A 19,648-nucleotide genomic window follows, 5' to 3' on the forward strand; every position below is an offset into this window, starting at 1 on the left:
TGGGATTTTTGGTTTTTTTTTTTTTTTTGGTTTTTTTTTTTTTTTTTTTTTTCTTAAGTTGTATAGAATATGGAGAATATTATTTTAATAGATTTTGAGTATAGCCTATTAAATTGTTAAGTGGATTTAACTCTATCCCAAATGTATTTTTGCAGCATTATACTTTATTAAATAGTGTAGTAAATGTGATCTTCATATTAATAAAAAGAAAAATGAACTTGAAGTTTTATTTCATTGCCTAATAAAGAAAACAGTGACTTATTTTAATCTCTGTATTTTATCTATTAATTTTTTTATTGTGGTAAAATATACATAATGTAAAATCTGCCATTTTTATCATTTCTAAGTGTACAAACTAGTGGCACTAAGTCTATTCATTGCTGTACAACCATCACCACTTTTCTCAAAGCTAGTTTTAAAAAGGAATGTAAATGAGACTTTAAGTGGGCCAAATGCTCTGAAGGTTCAGAAATTATGAGATAATATTGAAATTGTGTTTCTGTTGCCACTGCAGTTTTTAAAAAATATTTTCTTTTATGGCAGAGATGACCTGGGTAAAGAAAGCTTTAAGCTAGGCTATAAGGCCTCTTTTCTTATTATTCTGATATCATGATGCCAAAAAGAGAAACTATGTAATTGGAAATATTTTTATGGTATAAGCCCAGTCCTTTGGGAAACCAGCAACAGGTTAATGAGAAATATGTGCTGTTTTTCAAAAAGTATGAATTCCAGTTTTCACTTAAATTCACATTTGTGTCCTTGACAATATTCTGCTAAAGTGTTGACCTCTCTCTAATGCTCACTTTGCTGATTTGCTTTCCTAGACGGATATTTCTCTGTTCTCTGGGAGTATAACTCAGGTTGGAAGTCCTGTTGGCAGTGCAATGAACCTAATTCCTGAAGATGGGCTTCCTCCCATTCTCATCTCCACTGGTGTAAAAGGAGGTATGTAGACTTACACATTTAAACAGGGAACCTGGGACACCTTGGTGGCTCAGTCGGTTAATTGTCCAACTCTTGATTTCTGGTCAGGACATGATCTCACAGTTTGTAGGATCAAGTCCCACATTGGGCTCTATGCTGTGCTTGCTTGCACTTTCTCTCTCTCTCCCTCTCTCTCAAAATAAATAAATAAACTAAATAACAACAATGACAAAACAAAAAAACCAAAATCATTTAAACAGCATCGTAATGGCAAGGATGCCATATATTATCTTCTAAGAGAAAATTTGAGTGATAACCAACCTTTTTCTTTTCCAACAAAGAAAACAACTACTCAGTGCCATGAAGATAATTGTTGCTATTACTGATAGTTTTAGAGTAAATTTTATGTTTTTATATTATAAGGTCATTTCATTTGTTGGGAAGATATATAAATGTAGTTCATTGGTACTTTTTTCTCTATATTTCAAAGCACATAATACTATGAAGAGTTGCTTATGGTTCTAGGATTGGCCCACTTGATACAGTCAGGACATTAATGTAACTTTTTGTCTTACAGTATAATATACATTCAGAAATGTACGTTAGAATAAGCAGAGACCACTGAACTTACGTAGCAATTTTGTTGTTAAAAAAATATTTTTAGGGATGCCTAGGTGGCTCAGTCGGTTGAGCATCTGACTTCGGCTCAGGTCATGATCTCATGGTTCATGGGTTCGAGCCCTGCGTCAGGCTCTGTGCTGAAGGCTAGCTCAGAGCCTGGAGCCTGTCTTCGGATTCTCTCTCTGATCCTCCCCTGCTCGTGCTGTCTGTCTCTCTCTCTCTCTTTCAAAAATAAATAAAACATTTTTAAAAATTAAAAAAAACTATTTTTAGTGTTCTGTTAAGAAATAAAGTTACTGTCCAGTCAAAAGAATACTTATCTTTATGTGAAAGTTTGTTGTTGATAGATCCAGATCAGCATTTAGTTAGTACATTTTTAGGAGATGATTTATCAATAATCTTTCCACAGTTTTGTCCTGGTCTTTTAGCTGGTCTCCTTGCCTTCAATCATTCTCTCCTTTATTTTATCTTCCACACTGTTGCCAATTATCTCTTTAAACATAGATATTATCATATATTGCTCTTGCTTAGAAACATGCAATGGATTCCCAAATGATTTCAGTATAAATTACTTATTTTAGCATACAATGTTCCATATAACTTCATCTCAACTTGTCTTTCTAACTTTATTTCCAGCCAGTACCCTAGCATATTACATGCATACTGCAGATTATTTACTGTTTTTGAATATTCACTTTACACTTCCATGTTTTTCATATGCTGTGGAAGAGTGGGGAGAGAATGGACTGCACAAACCTGAACAAAGAACTAAACAAACAAACCTGAATTCTAGTCCTAGTACCCTTATTTTCTAGCTGTGATCCAGTGGACAGGTCATTTTTCCTTTCTGAATCTTTTTCCTAATCTTAAAAAAAATTAGGTAACTACACCTACTTAAAAGTTATTGTGAGTATTAAATCAGATTTCATACTGGAAGTTATATAGCAAGAACAGTGCCAGGTGCAAATTACACATGTAATTGATGTTTTCCTTATCTTCCTTTGCTCTGCTTAGCGTACCCTTGCATACTGTAGACTCCTTGAAGAACTCAACCTTTCAAAATCCAGATTAATGAAAAAACGCTTCTCTGAATTCTTACCTATGCTACCTCTGTAGTAGTGTTTTTACTTCATCTCCATTTGAATAGAAATTCTTACAGACCTTTACTCTACTAACACTTTTCTTTTTGTAATTTACATATTTTATATGTCTGATTAGACCATACATTCCTTCAGTTTTAATTTATGCTTCTGTCTTTTCCTACTATGGTGCTGGGCCTGTAGTGGGCTCTCAGCAGTGTTGGCTGAGGGTATTATACTATAAAATACAGTTATGTCCCAGATAGTTCAACAGTGAACTTCCATATAAAGTTGAGCATGTTTTGATTATATAATGCCTTTGGTACTTTACTAGGACCCTCTAGAAATACTCTTTTGTTAGTAAAATTCAAATTTTGGTTATTTTGGTGAGTCCTATAAGTTAAATTGTCCTACTCTGTTGTCAAAGTAAATAAAATTGCAAGGTTCCATTTTCATTAAATCTAATTATCAAAACCTCTCCTACTACGAAACAACAACTAGTTATCTATATTTAATTTAACCATTTTACTGTTTCTTCACCAGAATTTTGCAGTTTTGTATTCCAGCGGAATGACTTCATACAAATATTTTCTTCTTTTTAAAAGTCACTTAGTATTTCTCTTTTCAGTGAATATTTTCATTGGTAGAATCAACATTTCCCCTTATATCCAAAAAAATAGTGTTTTCATTTGTTTTCGCCAGTAGGAAGTGGTACTATTTTGTTCTCCCTGGCTGTCCATAATGGTATATTTTATATAAGACTAATCAAACAACATGCAACTTATAGGTTTTCAATTCCTTCTCTGTATCTTTATATTCTACAATAGTTATTATCTATGATTTTGACTTCAAGCTAGGAAGGCTACTTCATTCAAAATGGGATGGATGAGTATCACATACTATGCTTTCAAGGATTAAATGGGAATGGTTCTGTGCAAGGTCTCAAGTATTAACTTGTCCATGTTTGGAATCTATTGTGTGATTTACTGGTGATTTTGGTGATTGATATATGTACTGAACGCTTGATTTAAAGGAAGCATGTCATGACACCAGTCACTTCATGATACTTTTAGTTTATTTTCTGGGTACATTTTTAAAGTTTAATTTTTTTAAAATTAAAAAATAAATTGTTTATTTATTTATTTTGAAGGGGGGAAGGGACAGAAAGCGCGGGAGAGAGAATCCCAAGCAGGCCCTTACTCAATGTGGAACTTGATGTGGGGCTCGATCTCATTACTACAAGATTACCACCTGAGCCAATATAAATAGACAGTCACTTAACCAACTGAGTCACCTAGGCACTCCGAAAGTTTAATTTTTTAGTGGTAAAAAATCTCAACACTACTAAAGGATATAGAATATCTTTTACCTCAACCCCTCAACATCCTTTCATCCAGAGGTAACTAGGGTATTACCACTTTCTTGTATATCATGGATTATTTCATTTTTTATTTAAATTTTAGTTAACATACAGTACAATACTGGTTTCAGGAGTAGAGCTCAGGGATTCATCACTTATATTCACCCAATACTCCTCACACGTGTCTTCTTTAATACCCATCACCCATCTAGCTCATCTCTTACCCACCTCTCTCTGTCATGGATTATTTTAAATGTTGGCATTAGAACATCATTCTTATTATGATAGTTGGAGAATTTTTGTTACATTAAAGGGCTGTTTTAGACTATGGCATAAACCAGTTTGTGGAGAAGTCTATGCATAGGATAATCATGTTCTCATCCATACTGGATTGGGTCACTTTTGAGAATGAAAGGGACACTGCATGACACTAAGACAGCAGGTATAAACCTGTTCACCTAACTACAAATCAAATGCTTAACCTTTGCTGTGAATAATCAGACCATTCCTCCATCAGGTTTCTTTCTTGGCTTGTCCCTTTAACTAATCTTTTACATGTATTTTTTGCCCTTACAGACTACGCTGTGGAAGAGAAACCATCACAGATTTCAGTAATGCAGCAATTAGAGGATGGTGGCCCTGACCCACTTGTATTTGTTTTAAATGCAAATTTGTTGTCAATGGTTAAAATTGTAAATTGTAAGTTAGAAATTTTTTTAAATTAAAATGGGATACTTTACTGACTCATAAATAATAAGTAAAGCTTTCAAATTCATTCCATACAAGTATTTTTATATGAATATATCCAAATCTTACTGAACACTGGGTACTGAAGAAGTTGGTTTGTATAAAATAATATATCCCAGAGGACAACTGTGGGACTAACTGAAACTCTTGAGATGAGATAGGTGAATTCTCCATGGAGGAAAGCCAAACAGAAGTTGAACAGATCTGAGTTAAGTTCTTCCTGAGATGTATGTGCTAAGTCACAACTTACCACCAGAGTAGAGGAGATAGATAAATTATCTTAGGACGGCCAAACAGTTTACATGCTAGATTTAAATCTCATAAACCTAATCGTGTGCAAAGCCTTATTTGAGAGAAATGTTAATTAGTAAAACTTCAGTACATTGTAAGTTAAGATTCAGAAACTTCTCAATTCTTGGGGCTAGCTTCTTGGGCATCAGAATGAGTAAGAAGAGAATAAATTAGAATCTTGACTCTAAGATGGGTGTTGAAAAATAGAGAATGCATTTTTCCTGGATGAATGTTAATAGAGTTTTGGAGGAAGCACGGAGGCCCTAGGGAACTATCCTGTCATTCTCACTGTGTACTTGTTTTAAGTTGACCTCAGACACCAGAAACACCTATATGCTACTTCCTTTGAGGTTCTTACTTGCTAATTGTTTGGCCAGTTATGAATGCTTGCCCTCTTTCCTTCTAGGGTCAGATTTTAAAATAACTTGCTTGAAATTTCAATTTACCATATCTAGTTTATAACTTAAAAAATAGCTAACCTAGAATTCCCTGAAATATACACCATCTTAATATAGTTGGATTAAGGGCCTCCTGTTTAGGTATATAAAGTAACAATTCCCAAAGTGAAAGAAAGGGATCTATTCATTTTTATATACATTGTGATATCTGTAATTATATTTTAATCCTACTTCAGTTCCTTTGGGGATCCTATTGTGTTGGAGTATAAATGATAAAAGTGTCAAAGATTGAACATTAACTACATATGACTTGTGCTCTTGGTTCTCTACAAAGCCTTAAGGTAAAGAAGTGAAAGTAAGTTGTCCAGAAGAGCCATCCTTTCGTCACTTTCACCACTTTTTACAGGATGAAACCAAATAAAATCATGTTGCTGTTTATCTACAATTTTCTCCTCAAAAAGGCCTGGCTGGTTTAGTCAGTAGAACATGCAGTTCTTGATCTCGGGGTTATAAAGCTCAAGCCACACATTGGGTGTAGAGATTACTTAAAAATAAAATCTTTAAAAAAATAAAATAAAAAGTTAGAATCTTTCAGTCACATATTAAAATTTAAAAGTATATATAAAAATATTTTTTCTTTAGACCACAAGCTGAATCCTAAACTATAATACTGGCTTTTATTGTTGTTGTTTCTAGTTTTACATAAGTAATTATTTCCCTTGGTAGAGCGAGATTTTTAAAATACAGGGTTGGGAAGTATATTCTTTAATCATTATAGGATACCTAGTTTTGTTTTATTTACTTTATTTTTAATGAAATGTTTTCCTTTAATAATTATACCTTCTGATAATAGGAGTTAAAAGTTTTAAGTGAATTTTCTTTTATTCTTTCCTCTTTTACTTCTCTTCCAGTTTTTCTAAGTATTTGTTTAAAGCCAGAGGAATTGGTATATTTTATTGTCTATAATTATATTTTGGTTCCGTGCATTTATAGTTCACAATTGAATTATATGGATTCAGTTTGACCTATATTATTCTTTGCTGTATTATAGCATAGATTTCTGTGCATTTTTTAAAGGAAAAGATTGAGATTTTTATTTTTATATTTTTTATTCCATTCATAGATGTGAACAGGAAGTGCTGGTGTTTCACAACCAAGGGAATGCATGCAGTGGGTCAGTCTGAAATAGTCATTCTTCTGCAGTGTCTACCAGATGAAAAGTGTTTGCCAAAGGATATCTTTAATCATTTTGTGCAGCTTTATCGGGATGCTCTGGCAGGTGGGGATTCTTTATGACTTAGTCTGCACACTTTATTAGATGATAAAACTTTTCGGAGTCACATGCAAAATAACAGTCAATAAATTTGGAAGGCTGGCATTGGACTTTGGTATCAGTGGCAAGTTAGAACTTGCCAAAGTTTAAGGAAATATAAATTTTAGTGCTTTACCTAAAAGCACTATATTATTTTACAAAAACTGGAATCAAAGTTGTACGATAATCCATTGACCATGATATAAGAATACTTTCCTTTGAGTTGCTTAGGGGTTATGATATTGGTACCTGGTAGAAGCATAATCATAACTTACTATTTGCTTCTTCAGTTAAACAGTACGTATATAATCATAATGTAAATATTCTTTATTTAATTTTCAAGTTTCAAACACCACTAGCATGGACAACTTTATTATGGTTTCAAAATAAATTATAAATATTGTTAACCCTAACAATGTAAAAGTGTATGCATAGCTATTGGAAAAGACTAAGGATTCTAATAGAAAGATATATATACATATTTTTTTTTATTTTTTATTTTTTTTAATGTTTTATTTATTTCTGAGAGAGAGAAAAACAGCGTGAGCAGGGGAGGGTCAGAGAGAAAGAGAGAGACACAGAATCTGAAACAGGCTCCAGGCTCTGAGCTGGCAGTAAGCACAGAGTCTGACGCGGGGCTCGAACCCACGAACTGTGAGATCATGACCTGATCCGAAGTCGGACATTTAACCGACTGAACCACCCAGATGCCCAGAAAGACATATTATTATAAGTTGAAAGAGAAGAAATATGTTTATGTGTAGTATTTGGCATTACAAAGTTAACCTCCCCTGAATTAACAGAGGCAGTAAGAAGTGATGTAGTTGAGCTATAGCCTCATTATCATAACAGGAAGTAAGAAAACAATATCTGTAGTTGGTAAATAGCGTATACGAACTACAATGAATAATAGAAGAGATTGTCTCTGAGGAACAAGCCTTGGAAAGGGGAGTGAGGGTGACCAGGGTATTAAAATTACTTTCATGTATTACTTGATAATGTTTTATGAATATATTAAAACCATAAATTATTCATGCTTTCTGAATGTAGTAATTCCCCTTGTGGGATTTTGTGCCAAAAAAATTACCTAAAATGTAAAATACACTTGGTACAGGAAGGTGTTTATTGCAGCATTGCTTAAATTTAACACAAAAATTTAGAGGTAACCTAAATGCTCAGCCATAAGTGAAAGGTTTAACTGTGTTACACTGATTGGATGTATGCATCTTTTTTAGAACATTTTTTAGCCATTAAAAGTAATATTTATGAATAGAATGTTACAACATGGAAAATGCTCTTGAAGTAAGTACAAAAGCAGGATATAAATTATATCTTTAGTGTGATTATAGCTTATGTATAAAAGATTATACCTTCATGTCTTAGTTTCTGTGATCATTTAGGTGTAATATTACATAAAGACAAAGCAATACATTGGCAACTGACCACCTGCCTATGAAGTATACTTCAGTATTTACTGTGTCAGTCCCAAAATGTATGGGATTAATATGAAGTCAGGTGGAGCCTTCAGGCCATATAATACTTGGGACCTAAATTTATTTCCAGGAATGAATTGAAACACTCACTTTTCTCCTCAATTTGGATATATTCACATGTAAAAACAATAAACAGAGAAATGGCATTGGGGGTCCAAGAAGTTGGGGGTTTTGAGAAGGAATAAGGGACTAAGGCATGGGAGGATCATGAAGGTCTTGTTCCAGAGTCCATCCTTTATTCTTCAGGCAACGAGGAACAATTGGAAAAACATGAGTGACAGAATCAGATTTGCATTTTAGAAAGATGACTTTATTTTTTTATTTTATTTTTTTAAAAGTATTTTTTTTTTAATTTATTTCTAGGAGAGAGAGAGAGAGACAGCGTGAGCAGGGGAGGGTCAGAGAGAGAGAGAGTCACAGACTCTGAAACAGGCTCCAGGCTCTGAACTAGCAGTCAGCACAGAGCCCGACGCGGGGCTCGAACCCACGAACCGCGAGATCATGACCTAAGCGAAAGTCGGACGCTTAACCGACTAAGCCACCCAGGCGCCCCTAGAAAGATGACTTTAGAGGCAGTATGAAAATGGATCAAAGTCTATGTGTCTGGTGGCAGGTAAACCAAATTAAGAAGCAGTTAGAATGAATAAGCAAAATACTATAGTGGATAAACACTAAAATACTGCTCAGTAGTAAAGATAATAAACTGCTAATATGTACAACAACATGGATGAATACACAGACATTATGCTGAACAAAAGAAGTCAAGTTAAAAAAGTACATATTACATGATTCCATTCTCATGATTTCTCTGGAACCGGCAAAATGAGTCTGTGGCGATAGAAATTATATCAGCATTTCCTGGGGTGAGTTGGAGGTGAGTTGCAGCTGACTACAGAGGGGCCCTGGGAACTTTCTAAGATTATATAAATACTTATATCCTGTTAGGGGTAGTAGTTCTATGAATGTTTACATGTTTACATAGTGTTAGGGGTAGTAGTTAGATGAATATTTGCATTTGGCAAAACTCATTGAACTATATACTTAAAATTGGTGGGTTTTATTGCATGAAATAATATATACCCCAGTAAGATTGACTTAAAAGTTTTTTTTTTTAATAGTTTATTGTCAAATTAGTTTCCACATAACACTCAGTGCTCATCCCCACAAGTGTCCTCCTCCATGCCCATCCCCCCCTCCCCCCACATCCATCAGTCCTCAGTTTTTGTCAGCATTCAAGAGTCTCTCATGGTTTGCTTCTCTCCCTTTCCCCCACCATTTCTGCCCTTCTTCTCCCCCTTGTTCCTCCGTCAAGTTCCTCCTAATCCTCCTATACGTGCAAACATATGATATTTGTCCTTCTCTGCCTGACTTATTTCGCTCAGCATAACACCCTCAAGGTCCATCCATGTTGCTACACATGGCCAGATTTCATTGTTTCTCATTGCCATGTAGTATTCCATGGTATAGATAAACCACATCTTCTTGATCCATTCATCTGTTGGAAAGTTTTTTGTTGAGATATAATTGACTGTAACATTAGTTTCAGATATAAAATATAATGACTCAATATTTGTATTTATTGTGAAATGATCACCATGGTAAGTCTACTTAACATCCATTTTCACACAGTTAAGTTTTTTTCTTACTGATGAAAACTTTTCAGATCTACTCTCTTAGCAGCTTTCAAATATATAATGCAATATAATATTGTTAATTGTAGTTCCCATGCTGCACATACAGCCTCAGTACTAATTTGTAACTGGAATTTTTTACCTTTTGACCACTTTCACTGATTTTACCCACCCTCTCAACCCCCATCTGTCCCCTACCAATCTGTTCTCTATATCTATGAGTACTGTGGGGTTTTTGTTTGTTTGCTTGCTTTAGATTCCACATATAAGTGAAATCATATTTATTTATCTTTACCTTGCTTAGTTTACTTGAAATAATGCTGTCAGGGTCCATCCATGTTGTTGTAAATGACAGGATTTTCTTTTTATAGTTCAATAATATTCCATTGTGTATATGTGAACCACATTTTATCCATTCATCTGTTGATGGACACTTAGGTTGTTTCATGTCTTGGCTATTGTAAATATTGCTGTAATGAACATGGGGGTGCAGATATCAGGTGAGTATTCATGAGTGGAATTGGCTGGATCATATGGTAGTTCTATTTTTTATTTTTGAGGAACTTCTATACTGTCTTCCTTAGTGGCTACACCAATTTACATTCCCACCAGTGGTGCATGAGGGTCCCTTTTCTCCATATCCTCACCAACACTTGGTTATTTTTTTAAAAGCTATTGTTAGAATCTAGCAAGAAATTAAGAAATTTTCAAGGTTTAATAAAGTACTTAAGTAATAGCAGTGGGAATAAGGAGTATTGAAAAGATAAAAGATGGTGATGTGTCAGTTCAATAGGATTTGGTAATTAACTGGATGTGGGGGTGAGAGGGGGTAAGTGAGAGTGGCTTCAGATTTCTGGCTTGGGCATCTGACTGGACTTTGTTCTTATTCATCGAGATAATAAATAGAAGAGCAGATTTGGCAGAGGAGTGGAAGATTGGTTTTTTGTTAGTTATGTTGAGTTTGAAATACTGACAACAGGTGGTAATATGTAAATGAATGATGAATATATGGATATAGATGGACCTCAGAAAGTAGATCTGGGCTAAAATACAGATTTGGGAGACCCAGTGTTTATGTGATTATTGAAACTATGGTGGTGAATGGGATAGGCCAGTGTGAAGAAACTAGTGCTGAGAATGGAGCTCTGGGGAATACCAACAAGGAAAGGCTGTGGTCGTTGCAGAGTCATTAAAGTACATGTTTACCGTAAGTGGTTACTCATTCTCCAGAAGTATCCTTCTAAATCAGTAGAGTCCATTTTGAACTATCATAGTAAAATGCAAAAACTATACAACAAAAATTACTTTGAACTGATAGTAAGATAATAGTGCAAGTCTAAGGTCAGACTATAATACATGTAAGCTGTTTTAAATATTATCTGTAATATAGGATGAGGGCATGCACTTATATATCTAAGTAAATAACATTTCAAAGGCATAAACAAGTGATCTGTAAGTGTCTATCCTCAAATAGAAATCATTTCGCAGCTCATAAAAACTAGAAGGTATCTTAGATCATCTGGTACAAACTCTTCAGTTTTTAGATGGGGAAAATGAGACATTTTTAGATGAGGAAAATGAGAGGTGTTAATGGCTTGTCTAAATCACAGACCTAGTTGGTGGCAGAATTAGGACTAAGGCTCCCAGACCAGTATGCTTTACATTATGTCAGTTGCCTCTATGTGTATATATTAGTAGTATAGAAGTTTTAAAAAACAGGTATGCATCTGTGGTATGCCTGTTTTAAGAATCCTGTTTTTAGATAATCTAAGTAGTAATTTGATACATAATTTCACTGTGTTTTTCTTTAATAAGTGGAAGCATCTTTTACGTGTTCTGAAATGATCCTAGTATTTTTTTCCTTTCTGTGTAACACATTGTGTGGAATTGGCAAATCCTGTCTTAATTTTCTTGAATGTGAAAGCCTTGAATACTCTATCACTTGCATAGTGGTTACTCTACCATAAATCACTTAAAAAGCCTTGAAGCCTGGGGTGCCTGGGTAGCTTAGTCAATTAAGTGTCCAATCAGGTCATGATCTCACGTTTCATGGGTTCAAGTTCTGCATTGGGCTCTGCACTGATAGCATAAATCCTGCTTCGTGATTTTCTCTCTCTTCCTCACTCTCTGCCCCTTCCCTATGTGCTCACTCTCTCATGCGCACTCAAAAGTAGAATAAATAAACTTAAAAAAAAGAAAAAAAGCTCAGGGGCTCCTGGGTGGCTTAGTCAGTTAAGTGCTCGACTTCGGCTTCGGCTCAGGTCATGATCTCACAGTTCATGGATTCAAGCCCTGCATCAGGCTCTGTGCTGACAGCTTGGAGCCTGGAGCCTGCTTCAGATTCTGTCTCTCCCTTTCTCTCTGCCCCTTCCCCACTTGTGCTTTCTCTCTCTCTCAAAAATAAACATTAAAAAAGTAAAACCTTAGAAGGCTTTGAATGAACTTTATATATAATTTCCTATGTATTTTTAAACTACAGTATTTTATAATAATTTGTGTATATGTATTTCTTATTTAGCATATATTAATTTTTTTGTCATACATAGTTGCTTATGCTTTCCAAAGTGAGAGTAGAAGGGAAATTACATTTTGTGAGTAAGTAATGACATTCTGAGAGTTTAAGGATGCCTTCTAGTTATTATAATGCCATGGGAGATTCTAGATTGTATATCGTTTCTTGCCATCTCACCTTCCTTCTTCTATCTTTTGTACTTGTTTTTTGTGCAAACAGACATTCAGAACATGGATTTGAATGAAATGAGAATTGTATCTACCAGATTATTTTTTTCTGGAGTTAATCTCTGGTGGTTTCCCTCTCTTCCTCAAAAATTTTAATGGACTTTTACTACCTTTAGAATAAAACGTGTACTCCAATATTCAGGACTCTATGTAATCTGATTCTATTTTCTAGTCTTATTTCTACTAGTAGTCTTCCATACTTCCTTTTAAGCCACACTAAACATTTCTTGGTTCTTTATATACTCTGATAATTTCCTACTTCATTACCTGTGATCATGGTGCCTTACCACCACCATGCTGTTTCATACTACTTCAGCTATCTGAATCCTATCAGTTGTCTTTTTTTTTTTTAAGTTTATTTATTTGGGGGGGGAATGTGTGGGGATGGAGCAGAGAGAGGGGGAGGGAGAGAGAATCCAAAGCAGGCTCTGCATTGTTAGCGCAGAGCCTAGTGTGGGACTTGAACTCATGAACTATGAGATCATGACCTGAGCTGAAATCAAGAGTCAGAGGCTTAACCAACTGAGCCACCTAGGTTCCCGTCAGTTGTCTTAAGCCTCACTCAGAGATGACTTTCTTCATGAACTCTTCCTTAATACTCTTCCCAGATAGAAGTAATCTCTTCTTCTGAACTTTTTTACTTACCTTTAAAAAATTATTTAGTATATATAAAAGCATGTAAACATATTTTAAATAATTATGCAAGTTATAAAGCAAAAAGAATTAATCACGCATAAACAAAACACCCAACTTAGGAAATAAAAATGGCCAACCCCCTGAAGCATTGATCAGTGACCAATCTTGATGGTATCTTCCCTCTGAACTTTCCCAACCTTTAGGTAACTGCTATTGTCAGTCGTGTGTTAGTAGTTTTCTTGCTTTTCTAATTTTATCATAAATGTTTTACATCACTAAGGATTATAATGCATTGTTTTGCATGTTTTTAAACTTTATACAAATGGTATCACAGTGTATATATTTTATGTGGGTTGCTTTTTTCATTCCACCATATGTTTCTGGCATATGTTCATAGCTCTAGCGTTCTAGTTCATTCATTTGCAGCTACTGTTTTATACCTCTTATATAAACTTATCATAATTTATTCTCCTGATGGATAATTTGCTGTTCTTATCAGTTTATTGGTATTCAGGCATGTTCTTTAAAAGTTTTGTACATGTACACTTAGGAGTAGAATTGCTGGTTTGTAGAGTATGGATATCTTCAACTCTATTAGATGACATTAAACTATTGCCCAGACTAGTTTACCAGTTATACCTACCTGTCCCCATCCCCAGGGTATAAGAGTTGCCAACATTTGATATTATCAGAGTTTTAATTTTTGCTAGTCTAGTGGGTATAAAATAGTATCTCATCATGATTTGCATTTCATTGATTTTTTTTTCTAGATTATCTGGGCTGTTTTTATTATTTTTTAAAAATTTATTACTTATTTTTATTTACATAGAAGTTAGTTAGCATATAGTGCAATAATGATTTCAAGAGTAGAATCCAGGGATTCAACTCCTACATATAACACCCAGTGCTCATCACAAGTGTCGTCTTTAATGCCCCTTGCCCATTTAGCCCATGCCCCCACCCAGATCCCTCCAGCAACCCTTAATTTGTTCTCTGTATTTAAGAATCTCTAATGTTTTGTCGTCTCCTTGTTTTTATATTATTTTTCCTTCCTTTCCCTTATGTTGATCTGTTTTGTATCTTAAATTCTACATATGAGTGAAGTCGTTATGATAGTTTTCTTTCTCTGACTAATTTTGCTTAGCTTAATACACTCTAGTTCCATCCACTTTGTTGCAAATGTGAAGATTTCATTCTTTTTGATCAGTGAGTAATACTCCATTGTATACCATACCTTCTTTATCCATTCATCTGTCAATGGACATTTGGGCTTTTTTCATACTTTGGCTGTTGTGATAGCATTCCTATAAACATTGGGGTGCATGTGCCCCTTCAAACAGCACACCTGTATCCTTTGGATAAATACCTAGTAGTGCAACTACTCGCTGTAGGGTAGTTCTGTTTTTTTTAAGGAACCTCCATACTGTTTTTCAGAGTGGCTGCACCAGTTTGCATTCCCACCAACAGTGCAAAAGACATCCTCTTTCTCCATATTCTTGCTAACATCTGTTGTTGCCTGAATTATTAATTTTAGCCATTCTGATAGGTGTGAGGTGGGATCTCATTGCAGTTTTGATTTGTATTTCCCTGATGATGAGTGATGTTGACCATTTGTTTCATGTTTCAGTTGGCCATCTGGATGTCTTCTTTGGAAAAGTGGCTATTCATGTCTTTTGCACATTTTTTCACTGGATTGTTTTTTGGGTGTTAAGTTTGATAAGTTCTTTACAAGTTTTGGATACTAACCCTTTATCTGATATGTCATTTGCAAATATATTCTCCCATTCTTTTTGTTACCTTTTAGTTTTGTTTATTGTTTCCTTTGCTGTGCAGAAGATTTTTATATTGATGAGGTCCCAGTAGTTCATTTTTGCTTTGGTTTTCCATGCCTTCGGCGACCTGTGGAGTAAGAAGTTGCTGCGGCCGAAGTCAAAGAGATTTTTGTCTGCTTTTTCCTCTAGGATTTTGATGGCTTCCTGTCTTATGTTTAGATCTTTCATCCATTTTGAGTTTATTTTTGTGTATGGTGTAAGAAAGTAGTCAAGGTTCTTTTTTCTGCATGTTGCTGTCCATTTTTCCCAGCACTTTTTACTGAAGAGGCTGTTTTTATTCCATTGGATATTCATTCTTTCCTGCTTTGTCAAAGATTAGTTGACCATACATTCGTGGGTCCATTTCTGGGTTCTCTATTCTGTTTTATTGATCTGAGTGTCTGTTTTTGTGCCAGTACCATATTGTCTTGATACAGCTTTGCAACACATCTTGAGGTCCCAGATTGTGATGCCTCCAGCTTTGGTTTTCTTTTTCAGGATTGCTCTGGCTATTCAAGGTCTTTTCTGGTTCCATACAAATTTTAGGATTATTTGTTCTAGCTCTGTGAAGAATGCTGGTGTTGTTTTGATAGGGATTGCTTTGAATATGTAGATTGCTTTGGGTAGTATTGACATTTTAACAATATTCTTCCAATCCATGAGCATGGAATATTTTTCTATTTTTTTTGTGTCTTCTTCAACTTCTTTCATAAGCTTTCTATAGTTTTCAGTGTATAGATTTTTCACCTCTTTGGTTACATTTATTCCTAGATATTTTATGGTTTTTGGTGCAATTGTAAATGGGATTGATTCTTTGATTTCACTTTCTGTTACTTTATTACTGGTTTAAAGGAATGCAACCAATTTCTGCGCATTGATTTTATATCTTGCAACTTCGCTGAATTCATGGATCAGTTTTAGCAGTTTTTTGGTGGAATCTTTTGGGTTTTCCATATAGAGTATCACATCATCTGCGAAGAGTGAAAGCTTGACTTCCTCCTTGCCAATTTGGATGCCTTTTATTCCTTTGTGTTGTCTGATTGCTGAGGCTAGGACTTCCAGTATTATGCTGAAAAACAGTGGCGAGAGTGGATATTCCTGTTGAGTTCCTGACCTCAGGGGGAAAGCTCTCAGTTTTTCTACATTGAAGATGATATTAACATTGGATTTTTTCATATATGGCTTTTATGATCTTAAGGTATGGTCCTTCTATCCCTACTTCCTTGAGGTTTTTTTTTTTAATCAAGAAACGATGCTATATTTTGTCAAATGCTTTCTCTGCATCTATTGAAAGGATCATTTCTTTTATTAATGTGATATATCACTTTGATGTGTGGATATTGAACCAGTTCTGCATCTCAGGTATAAATCCCACTTGATCATGGTAAATAATTCCTTTAATTGTATTTCACTAATTATTAATGAAGCTGAGCATATATTTATTTATTGGCCATACATATTTTGTCTTCTGTGACAAATATATCCTTGCTTCTGTCTTTCACCCATGTTTCTATAATATTAACATTCTCTTGTGGATTCCTTTACATTTTTTAAACATACATTCTCATATGTAAGCCAATTTGACAATAAATTATATTAAAAAATAATAAGTAAATAAACATACATTGTCAATTATGACCTTTTTCTAACAGATAAATTATTCAGTATTTTGTCAAATGTCAAATTTTGTCAAATAGTTTTCTATTGATATATTTCTAAGCTACAAAGCTTAGTAGCTTGAAACACACATTTATTATCTCAAGGTTTTCATGGGTTTGGAGTCTAGGCACAGCTTAGATAAATCATCCTTTCATAGGGTCTTAAGATGTCAGTTGTGGTGAGGCAGAATTCATTTCCTTGCAAATCCCCATTTTCTTTATAGCTGTTGGCTGGGGAATCCTCTTGACTCCCAGAGACTGCCTGCAGTTCTTTGCCTCCTGGCTCCATGGATAGTTTACAACATGCATGTTTCCTTGCTTCCAGGTCAATAGTAGTATGTCTCCTTGCTTTGAATCTCTGACCCCTAGACCTAGATTTAAAGATCTGATGTTGGGGCACCTGGGTGACTCAGTTGATTGAGTGTCTGACTTTGGCTCAGGTCATGATCTCGTGGTTCGTGGGTTCTAGCCCCGCATCGGGCTCTGTGCTGACAGCTCAGAGCCTGGAGCCTGCTTCTGTGTCTCCCTTTGTCTCTGCCCCTCCCCTGGTCGTGCTCTGTCTCTCAAAAATAAATAAACTTTAAAAAAATTAAATTTAAAAAATAATAAAGCTGTGATGTCAGGCCCACCCTGATAATCTCCCTGATTAACACCAAATCCATTGATTACCTATTCATGGAGGTGACATCCCATTATATTCATAGGTACTGCCATCATTCAGGGAGAGGGAATTGAACAAGGCATGTGTACCAAGAGACAGACAGAATACTGCCTTCCACACAGCACTTTTATCCTCCCAAACATGACACAGGCCTAAAATACACTTTACTTGTTTGGTACCTTCACCAGTCTTACTGTTATTGCCTCTAGTTTGTTTCGCCTTTTGTTATAAAGAAAAAAAATTATTTATATTTAACTATTAATTCAGTATTCATTGTTAGTATCAAAAATCACTATAATTATTCAATTCAATCAAAATGATCAAAGTTGCCATTACATTTTTTCTATAGCTGTTGTTTTTAGCATCCTCTGTTTCCATTCAGATTTGCTTTCCTTTTTTAAAAAAATTTATTTATTTTTTTAATTTACATCCAAGTTAGTTAGCATATAGTGCAACAATGATTTCAGGAATAGATTCCTTAATGCCCCTTACTCATTTAGCTCATCCCCCCTCCCACAACCCCTCCAGTAACCCTCTGTTTGTTCTCCATATTTAAGAGTCTCTTATGTTTTTATCCCCCTCTCTGTTTTTATATTATTCTTGCTTCCCTTCCCTTATGTGCATCTATTCTGTGTCTTTTCTGTGTCTTAAATTCCTCATATCAGTGAGGTCATATGATATTTGTTTTCCTCTAATTTCACTTAGCATAATACCCTCATGTTCCATCCACAGAGTTGCAAATGGCAAGATTTCATTCTTTTTGATTGCCAAATAATACTCCATTGTATATATATACCACATCTTCTTTATCCATTCATCCATCGATGGAACATTGGGGCTCTTTCCAAACTTTGGCTATTGTTGACAGTGCTGCTATAAACATCGGGGTGCATGTGTCCCTTTGAAACAACATACCTGTATCCCTTGGATAAATACCTAGTAGTGCAGTTGCTGGATCGTAGGGTAGTTGTAGTTTTCATTTTTGAGGAACCTCCATACTGTTTTCCAGAGTGGCTGCACCAGTTTGCATTCCCACCAGCAGTGCAAAAGAGATCCTCTTTCTCCACATCCTCGCCAACATCTGTTGTTGTCTGAGTTGTTAACTTCAGCCATTCTGATAGGTGTGAGGTGGTATCTCATTGCAGTTTTGATTTGTATTTCTCTGATGATGAGTGCATATATTCTATCATTTATTCTTCACACAGGTCTGAAATTTATAATATCCCCCATTTTACACAGATGTTGAAGCTCAGAGAAGTCAAATAACTTGCCCTCAAATCACATAATAATAATTGAACTAGTATTCAAACTCATATTTCTGTGACTACACAATCTGTGATTTTTTTTTTTTTCCAAAGTGCATACTGCTTCCTTGATACGGGGATTTTTTTGTTTTTATAGATCTGGCCCAGCAACTCAAACGTGCAGCCAGATTTGGTTAATCCTCAGGCAAGAGTACTGCCCCTAAATGTATTTGGCAGATGATAATGTGCAGGTGAACATGGCTCTCAGCCACAAGGCTTCTGTGAGATTTATGGGGAGGTGTTCCCTTCACCTGTGGACCCTGCTGTCACCATAGCTTCCTGCTTCACTCAAGGATTCTGTGACCCATCACTGAACTGTTCATGAATAGACTGTAGTTTTCAAGGAAAGGAAGCATTAAGTTTTCTGGTGAGAATCTCTGTGCTGTTATTTCTTTCAGAGATATCAGAGAGCTTGTACATATCTAGGGAACCTGTCTACTGTTCCATTATGGAACAGCTCCTGTTGGGAAGCTTTTTTGTAATTCTAAACTGAGGAAAATGTCTCCTTAATGAAAGCTGATTTGTTTCATTAAAAAATATTTGAATTAGAAGGTGCTTAGTAAAGAACATTTGTAACTAAAAGACAAAAAAACTAATAGGAATTTAAATGGGCCCTAAGTCATGTTTCATATTTGTCTCATCCAGAAGTGCAAAGCATAAATTCTACCTTCTCCATAAATTTTCTTGCTTCAACATATCATACAAAACTGTACTTATTATCTTAATTCATTGTGTTCATGAATGGACTTCATTCACCCAATGAGATTGTAAGCTCTGTAAGAGCAGGTACCTAGTCTTAACATTTTTTTTCATGATTTTTGAGGCAATAATTCTTATCCTGAGACCTCTAAAAGTCTCATACATATAATTCATACAGTAAATACTCACCAGAGGCCCTTATGAGATTGGAAAACAATTTTCATTTAATAAATATCATTTATTTAAAAAAACTTTGTAAACATCTGTCTTTCATGTTTAGTGAA

The 19,648-nt window shown here is 35.0% G+C and overlaps 1 protein-coding gene across 3 annotated transcripts in view; it reads left to right on the forward strand.

Moving 5' to 3' along the window:
• Positions 1-19,648, forward strand: part of ZFYVE9 (zinc finger FYVE-type containing 9) — a 135,248-nt gene that overhangs the window by 58,151 nt on the left and 57,449 nt on the right. For all 3 annotated transcript variants that reach the window (XM_077779732.1, XM_077779733.1, XM_077779734.1), the window contains 3 exons: positions 825-945; positions 4,561-4,683; positions 6,544-6,699. In XM_077779732.1, coding sequence (XP_077635858.1) covers positions 825-945; positions 4,561-4,683; positions 6,544-6,699 — 400 coding nt within the window. The remainder of the gene's footprint in view (positions 1-824; positions 946-4,560; positions 4,684-6,543; positions 6,700-19,648) is intronic.

This window comes from Crocuta crocuta, unplaced genomic scaffold (genome assembly GCF_008692635.1).
Source record: "Crocuta crocuta isolate KB4526 unplaced genomic scaffold, BGI_CrCroc_1.0 scaffold168, whole genome shotgun sequence".
NCBI lineage: Eukaryota > Metazoa > Chordata > Mammalia > Carnivora > Hyaenidae > Crocuta > Crocuta crocuta.